This window comes from Staurois parvus, unplaced genomic scaffold (assembly GCF_062004578.1).
Source record: "Staurois parvus isolate SC_StPar_1 unplaced genomic scaffold, SC_StPar_1.0 ptg001476l, whole genome shotgun sequence".
NCBI lineage: Eukaryota > Metazoa > Chordata > Amphibia > Anura > Ranidae > Staurois > Staurois parvus.
In genome coordinates this window covers 196,541-205,476 of record NW_028319272.1, presented here as the reverse complement: position 1 = coordinate 205,476, position 8,936 = coordinate 196,541, and the positions used below count along the sequence as shown (strand labels likewise).

The 8,936-nt window shown below is 47.0% G+C and overlaps 1 protein-coding gene across 1 annotated transcript; it reads left to right on the top strand.

The window, feature by feature from the left end:
• Window positions 1-3,957: 3,957 nt before the first annotated feature.
• On the top strand, window positions 3,958-8,732 carry LOC149435791 (pancreatic progenitor cell differentiation and proliferation factor B-like). Its single transcript, XM_089662441.1, has 4 exons — window positions 3,958-4,073; window positions 5,342-5,419; window positions 7,123-7,240; window positions 8,374-8,732. Exons 1-4 carry the CDS (start codon window positions 4,019-4,021, stop codon window positions 8,480-8,482), a joined length of 360 nt encoding a protein of 119 aa, XP_089518567.1. The 5' UTR covers window positions 3,958-4,018; the 3' UTR covers window positions 8,483-8,732.
• The last annotated feature ends 204 nt before the right edge of the window (window positions 8,733-8,936 follow it).

Genomic DNA, 8,936 nt, shown 5'->3' with positions numbered 1-8,936 from the left:
GGGTCACGTCCCTTCTCAGACAAATGTTTGCTCCAGCCTTGAATGGCGGTGAAATATTTATTCTGTCTCCGCTCCAGGACTTTCTAAAGCATACAAACCCCAGTGTGCTCAGTGTTTGTTTATCCAATCAGTTATAGTTGAGTTATATAATGGGCACGGCAGGTGTACAGACCCGGGAACTCAGCACAGGGATGGTGGAAACCCCTCATAATGGGCACAGCGGGTGTACAGACCCGGGAACTCAGCACAGGGATGGTGGAAACCCCTCATAATGGGCACAGCAGGCGTACAGACCCGGGAACTCAGCACAGGGATGGTGGAAACCCCTCATAATGGGCACAACAGGTGTACAGACCTGGGAACTCAGCACAGGGATGGTGGAAACCCCTCATAATGGCCACAGCTGGCGTACAGACCCAGGAACTTCCCTGTATGCTGAGGAGACTTTCCTGTCAGTAAATGAGCTGCGTGACCCACTGAGGAGACTTTCCTGTCATAAATGAGCTCCGTGACCCCTGAGGAGACTTTTCTGTCAGTAAATGAGCTCCGTGACCCCCTGAGGAGACTTTCCTGTCATAAATAAGCTCCGTGACCCCTGAGGAGACTTTTCTGTCATAAATGAGCTCCGTGACCCCCTGAGGAGACTTTTCTGTCATAAATGAGCTCCGTGACCTCCTGAGGAGACTTTTCTGTCAGTAAATGAGCTCCGTGACCCTCTGAGGAGACTTTTCTGTCATAAATTAGCTCTGTGACCCCCTGACAAGACTTTTCTGTCATAAATGAGCTCCGTGACCCTCTGACAAGACTTTTCTATCATAAATTAGCTCTGTGACCCCCTGACAAGACTTTTCTGTCAGTAAATGAGTTCCGTGACCCCCTGAGGAGACTTTTCTGTCAGTAAATGAGGTCCGTGACCCCCTGAGGAGACTTTTCTGTCAGTAAATGAGCTCCGTGACCCCCTGAGGAGACTTTTCTGTCATAAATGAGCTCCATGACCCCCAGAGGAGACTTTTCTGTCAGTAAATGAGCTCCGTGACCCCCTGAGGAGACTTTTCTGTCAGTAAATGAGCTCCGTGACCCCTGAGGAGACTTTTCTGTCATAAATTAGCTCTGTGACCCCCTGAGGAGACTTTTCTGTCAGTAAATGAGCTCTCTGACCCCTGAGGAGACTTTTCTGTCAGTAAATGAGCTCCGTGACCCCCTGAGGAGACTTTTCTGTCAGTAAATGAGCTCCGTGACCCCCCTGAGGAGACTTTTCTGTCAATAAATGAGCTCCGTGACCCCCTGAGGAGACTTTTCTGTCATAAATGAGCTCGGTGACCCTCTGAGGAGACTTTTCTGTCAGTAAATGAGCTCCGTGACCCCCTGAGGAGACTTTTCTGTCATAAATGAGCTCCGTGACCCCCTGAAGAGACTTTCCTGTCAGTAAATGAGCTCCGTGACCCCCTGAGGAGACTTTTCTGTCATAAATGAGCTCCGTGACTCTCTGAGGAGACTTTTCTGTCAATAAATGAGCTGCGTGACCCTCTGAGGAGACTTTTCTGTCAGTAAATGAGCTCCGTGACCCCCTGAGGAGACTTTTCTGTCATAAATGAGCTCCGTGACCCCCTGAGGAGACTTTTCTGTCAGTAAATGAGCTCCGTGACCCCCTGAGGAGACTTTTCTGTCATAAATGAGCTCCGTGACCCCCAGAGGAGACTTTTCTGTCAGTAAATGAGCTCCGTGACCCCCTGAGGAGACTTTTCTGTCAGTAAATGAGCTCCGTGACCCCTGAGGAGACTTTTCTGTCATAAATTAGCTCTGTGACCCCCTGAGGAGACTTTTCTGCCAGTAAATGAGCTCTCTGACCCCTGAGGAGACTTTTCTGTCAGTAAATGAGCTCCGTGACCCCCTGAGGAGACTTTTCTGTCAGTAAATGAGCTCCGTGACCCCCCTGAGGAGACTTTTCTGTCAATAAATGAGCTCCGTGACCCCCTGAGGAGACTTTTCTGTCATAAATGAGCTCGGTGACCCTCTGAGGAGACTTTTCTGTCAGTAAATGAGCTCCGTGACCCCCTGAGGAGACTTTTCTGTCATAAATGAGCTCCGTGACCCCCTGAAGAGACTTTCCTGTCAGTAAATGAGCTCCGTGACCCCCTGAGGAGACTTTTCTGTCATAAATGAGCTCCGTGACTCTCTGAGGAGACTTTTCTGTCAGTAAATGAGCTGCGTGACCCTCTGAGGAGACTTTTCTGTCAGTAAATGAGCTCCGTGACCCCCTGAGGAGACTTTTCTGTCATAAATGAGCTCCGTGACCCCCTGAGGAGACTTTTCTGTCAGTAAATGAGCTCCGTGACCCCTGAGGAGACTTTTCTGTCAGTAAATGAGCTCCGTGACCCTCTGAGGAGACTTTTCTGTCAGTAAATGAGCTCTGTGACCCCTGAGGAGACTTTTCTGTCAGTAAATGAGCTCTGTGACCCCCTGAAAAGACTTTTCTGTCATAAATGAGCTCCGTGACCCCACTGAGGAGACTTTTCTGTCAGTAAATGAGCTCCGTGACCCCACTGAGGAGACTTTTCTGTCAGTAAATGAGCTCCGTGACCCCCTGAGGAGACTAACATGGTCTAACTGGGACTAACATGATGGATGACAGGGAAGAGTTAATCCCAAAGTCTGTTCACATGTGTGTCTCATCAGAGCTGATTTGTCCATCCATATAACCCCAGCAGGATCAGTGTGTGTTTTATGCTGTGTTTAGACAGGTAGGTGGATTTGGGGAAGAATGGTGTTGGTTGGGGGGGTGTAAGTGCTCTTTTTTATGGTTGGCGGCAGAATGGGTGCTTGAGCTACATTTTACCTTCCTCTGGCTGCCCACCAAAAATGTAAAATGGCAGCTGGATGAGTTTGTTCACATGCTGCGTCCACAATGTGGCATTGCGTTTGATCGGCAGTACTGCCTGTCAAACGCACCCATTGATGTCATGTTGCACCCATGTGCAATGCCTGTGATTGGCGTGCGGTACTGCAACATTATGGGGAGGTCACCGCACTCCACAGTGAGTGTGAAGGAGCCCTAAACTGAGAGACAAACGGGGCTGTTGACGTGCTGCGGCATTTTTGACGTTGGGTACGTACTTGTTGGTACCACCTGTCCAATTTGATCATTGAGTTTAATGGGGCTGTGTAGCCACTGCAAGGTAGTGCAGTATGATGGGGTTACACCAGGTGGTAAGGAGGCATTCTAATTTGGCATCCATTTGGGTTTATGGCCCCAAACTCAGGGGGCCCAGGGATGCTAATCCTACAAGTACTGGATGAACCTTCGGCACATTGCTCTACACCCTTTCTAGTAAACTCTAGTGCAATGAGAAAAAATGGGATTTTTGGTTTACGTAGATTGCAGTACATGTTTACGTCAGCCAACTGCGTCAAAGTAATCCCCTCTCTGGCCAGTCCCTACTCTGCTCTGCAAATGTCCCAGAAGATGTATTGTATCGTAAACCCTAGCCACTACTTTAGAAAATGAGCTCCAATGCATAGGAGTCTTGCACCCGTGGAGTTGGGGTGCCCTTTTCACTAGCCAAAGCTTTTCATTCACTTTTGTATACAATGGTGAGGGATGTCAGGATTTTGTTGCTATGTTCATATTGGGGAGAATATTTTCCAGGCAGTGCAGGACAATCTCTCCCCAAAAAGTACAAGGTGGAGTTCTAACCCCTCACCGTTGTATCAAAGAAAAAATGTAAAGTCTCATACGCTGTAATCATATCAAAAACAAGTCAGCCCAATGGATGACCTCTCTCTTGAGGCCCAGTGAGCCAAGGACCTTTGTACCTTCTAGGCTCCAGAACAATTTGTGCTCCATGTGGTGGCATCTGTAGTAATCAAACCTGAAAGTTTCTAATCGGTCTGTGTTGTTGAATGAGCCCATGTGTAGTTCTTATTGCACTTCACAACTTATCTAGAATCTTCTGAATCTCACTGTGTTCTCATCTTCCAGGGTTTACATCATCTTAAGTACAGCAAGGCTTGAACCATTATGGCTTCCATTCCATCAAGTAGCTCCCTCGTCGCAACCCAGGACTACTACCGCCGTGAGTATCTTCCATGCAGGGTATAGGGAACAATATCTCTGTTTTAAAATCCACCCCCCCTTCCCCCCAGGTCATTAATGGGTGGCATTATAGAAAGCCAACCAAACTAATTGTTACAAGATCTGCCAACCAAAGATGCATTCAACCATCCAATGTCAATGGTTGGAGGCTAGAAAAACTCAAGAACACATGAGAGAATTATTGTGGAACGCTAGGAAAAAATTCAGTTGTGTGTATACAGTGCTGAGAGGTTTGAACCAATTTCAGGTCTTTATCATTGTCTGCAGAGTCACTGGGACGAAGCAAAAAAATCTTGACGCAGACCTGACTTTCATTCATTCCCATTGTACTTTGTAGGCAAAAGTGCACCACGAGGTGGCATCTATACTAACCAAACCTGGAACCTTCTCAATGGCCTTTGCATTGTTGAATGGGCCTATGTGCAGTTCTTATTGCACTGCACAACTTGCCTACAGTCTTCTTCTGCTCACTGTGCGCTCTCGTCCAGGGATTACATCATAAGTACAGCAAGGCTTGAACCATCATGGCTTCCATTGCACCAAGTGGTTCACTTGTTGCAACCCACTCACTGCTGTGAGTGTCTTCCACCCGGGGAACCTGGGATATAGGAAATCTCATAATATATTCTGAGTTTCATCATCCCCTTTGGCCATTAATGGGGTGGCTTTATAGAATTGAAACTATACAAATTTTTACCACCCTGACAAGATCTGCCATTGAAAGAGGCCTTCAGCCCACAAAAGATGCTTTCAGCATTACAGATGGTGGTTGATGGCTAGTAAAACTCAAGAAGAACACCAGAATGGAAGGATTTAAAGTGGAACCCCAGAAAAACTTTTTTTTTTCCTCCGGTTGTATTTACAATGTTGAAGGGTTTTAACCAATGTCAGGTCTTTATCATTGTCTGTAGAGTCACTGGGACGAAGCACAAAATCTTGACGAAGACCTGACTTTCATTCTAACCCTTCTCCACTCTCAAATTACAAAATCCGAACTTGCACTTTAAAGATGGTGCCCCCTCAGCCATGCGTCCCTAGATCAGTGTGGTGAAGGCACCCCTGTGCTTGACTTTGTACTAAGATTTTGTAGTTCGTGTTTAGGTCATCCCTCCTCATGATCCTCAGGAGTTCTGTCAATGATTAACCTTGCCTGTGAAAATTGTTGGCGGCTCCATTTGTTTTGGCTCTCGTCCCTCCCCTTAGTTCTAGGTCATGGAGAAATAATAACATGTTTGTGTCTTCTTACAGGACTCCTGGGGTCCACCTCCAGTAACCGCTCTTATGGCACCATGAACTATTCTGGAGGGGTCATTTCTCCCCACCCAGGTGAGTCCCACCACCCCATACAGGTCATGGCCTCCATAGAAGGGGTGTGTCTCCGAGTAATGTATAGGTTTCCATGGACATTGGTCTGATAGTCTACAGTGTTCAATACTCTATGATGAGTCGGGTTATACAACTTATGTACTTGTTCTCCAGGGTTACTCTTGGTCAATGACCTGAAATACACAGGAAACAGTCACAATCAGGAGGGAGGTCAATGGGAAAGCATGTGTTAGGGAACGACCGGCGGTAGCCTCTAGTGATCCACAGACCGGGATTCCCCAGGGCGTGGAATCTAAGCTCCGACCTGCTTGTTCATCAGAGCCCCTGATGGTGGAGATGGACTTGGAGCAGGCCGAAACCAGGTCGCGGCCCCTGGGTGCAACCAGCTGTGGTAGGCACTTTCCGGTGGTACATAGCAGGTGAGAGCCTGATGTGAAGAGGTGGAGTGAGCGAAGTCAGACAGGCCAGGTCGGTAACGGTGGAGGCAGAATGGTACTTGCGCACCCACGTGCGCATGCGCGACTGCAATTGCCGCCGCGGACCCCACGGTCCTAAAGCCTGCATGTTCGTGTGCCGGTGTACTCTGCGCGGACCCGTGTGGCGCATTCCGCGATTCCTGACGGCATGTACAACTAAATATTTAAACTGCGTGTAGAGCCAAAAGTTTAGTTTTAAATGGACAATGGAGGAGCCAGATCTTCTCTTGGGTTTTTATTGGTGTCTGGATCCCTGCTGGGGAGAGTCACCCTCTAGGTCCTGGTGGCAGAATGTGATGGGAAACCCAAAATGCTGTCATTGGAACAGGAGATGAGAGGAAATGGGGTGACTGGTGACAACTAAGAGGTGATTTACTCACTTTGAAAACATTTCTTCTCTGTTCTGTTGGGTCTCCAGAACAGGAAGTGAAATGGAAATCTCAAAGGGACAGATGGCAAGAAAACCTGAGAAATGTTCTAACCATTGTTTAGCACATCCAAAGTTTTGGTTACAGATACATCCAGTGTTCACCCCGTCTGTCCTGGTGACTTTTCTCCCAAGGAGTGAAGATGATCCCAGATTTCATGTAGTCACCAGAAAGAGAATAGAGGGAAAGTCTTCCAATGGGGACAGTAGCTTAGTTGATAGCTAGAGATTCCCTCACTTTGGCTATGGGGAAGAAGTGAAGGGAAATCTCCTTTTGGCCGTTGGGATAATGTAGGCTTTTTTTTTTTTTTTTTTTTGAGGGGAAGTGGGTGCCCTTTATGGCCATTAGGTCTGTTAAGATAGTGTAGGCCTTTTTTTTGGGGGGGGGGTAGCACCTCACAATCAAAGGGCACACAGGAACAGAGCTGAGGCTATCAATCACTGGCTGTGTCTGGAGCCACCCCACCCCGTTTTCCCCCCCCCCTCCTCTTGCGGTCAGGAAAACTTGTCAGAAGGGACTTGTGGTGATGGCAGAGGAACAAGGCAGCAGACAAATGACACAAGTACACAGTATAGAGGGATATGCTTTGTACATATTTCATTTGAGGTTTACAACCACTTTGAGGCTCCTGACTGCATTGTCCAGGTGCACCTTTTTCTATGGTAGGCTATAGGTGGTCCTGGTTCCTGCCTTCTATGGCCACATGTGGTGGAGATGGGAAATGTGGGCAGGGTTGCTGTCTGTCTGGTCTCCTCGCTGGCAATTTTGTGGGAGTTAATCTGAAGTCTTCTTCCTGTAGGTCTCCCGAAGTCAGGTCCTGGCAACTGGTGGGCCAGTTTCTTTGGCAAACCTCGCCATCCCATCATGACCACTGTTTCTGAATCCATGGAGAAGTGGGCACGTGACCATCAATACAAGTATGACACCACGTATAATTGCAGCCTGTTTACATACATTCCACTGCCACTGATGGGGCGACAAAGTGTCTGATCTCAAAACGGGTAACCTGTCCGCTCATGTCTCCACATTTCCCTTTTTAGAAGGAGAACCTGAAAAACAACAAATTCTAAGACCATCCGTGTCATGCTGGCTGGTATGAAATATGTAGGCTGCCGCTGTTCTATTGGTCCTGGTTGTCGTACACCACTTGCCTCCTGGGGCATTTTACATTTCTCACGCACAGTACACATTAAAAGCAGCTTTTTTTTTCTTTTATACAAAATTCCTTGGAATCCCCAAATATTACACATTTTCTGGAGACAGACCCAGGGGAATAAAATGGGAGCTGTTGCAACTTTTTTCATGTTGCACAATATTTGTGCAGCCATTTATCAAATGCAGATTTTCAGGTAATATTACAATACAATAATTTTAGTACAAATAAACCCTATAATACCTTATATTAAAAATGCATAGATACCAAACATGTCAAGATTTAAAATTGTGCATGTATGTAAAATGGACTCCAACTACGCTGCCTAAAATTGTCCATACGTGATGCTCTAAAAGCCTTTACTGGTTACTAGTTTATTTAAATGTGAGCTTTGGTAGAATTATTGCTCTTGCATCGCTGTTTGCAGTGATACTGCATATGTGCAGCCTAATCGCCATTCACATGTGTTCTGTATCTATGCATTTTCATGGGACAGGGGTGCGCTTTTTTTTTTTTTAATTTAACTTGGGCTTATTCACCCCTTAGATTTGGGCAGGTGACAGGTCCCCTTTATGGAGACATCATGGGTCTATTAGACCCCTGATTCCCCCTCTACCTTCCAAGGCAGCTGATGAAACACAGATCTGATTGGCCAGGGAAATGAAACTGGAAGTGATTAAATCCTCCCCGCTTCATGAATCGGAGAAGATGGTGGAAAGTATATTCTTCCATTGCCTCTTTAGTCAGCTGACCTGACCACTTACCATGGTCCTGGGCTCCCTATTGGAACAAGAGAGCCCTGGATTTTGCAGTGGGAGGCGGAGGGCTCCATGGCTCCCCTAACACAGACCAGTCCTCTATTTTTGGATCCCCCTAATCTTGATCTCTCCTCTACAGGTCAGGAAGCACCCGTGTGACCAATGGCCTTATCCTTCGTGGCCTGGCTCAGGAGCCGGTGAGGAAGAATGTCAGTGAGACCAAGACTGACTCCAGTACCTCCGCCTGACAACCCTACCCCCCGCCATGCATTCCCCTCACCGGAAAGATGCTGGGTGGTGGAGCCCATGCCCCACCCCCATAGCTTTTTAGTCATCTTTTGTTATGTTTTTATACAATGGAAAAATAAGATAAGATAAGTAACTTTGTTTTTATTACATCTGTAACACTGAAACATTCTTAATTGTTCCCCCCCTTCACCTACAATGCATGGTTTTTATTTGTAAGGGTTGAATAAAGTTTGGCAGCCTTTTAAAGAAGTGTTTGTCATTTTTCATGCAGTTAAAGACTAAGGGTTTGTTCGCACCGGGTGTGGTGCGGGAACACGTGAAATCGCAGGTTTTCCTGCACCACATGAATAAAAAAAAAATGTGATTCCTTCTGCAGACAGACATTAATTCCTAATGGCAACCCCCATGCATATTGGTGATTGTGTGCGTTGGTACTGCAGGACTGTCATCTGG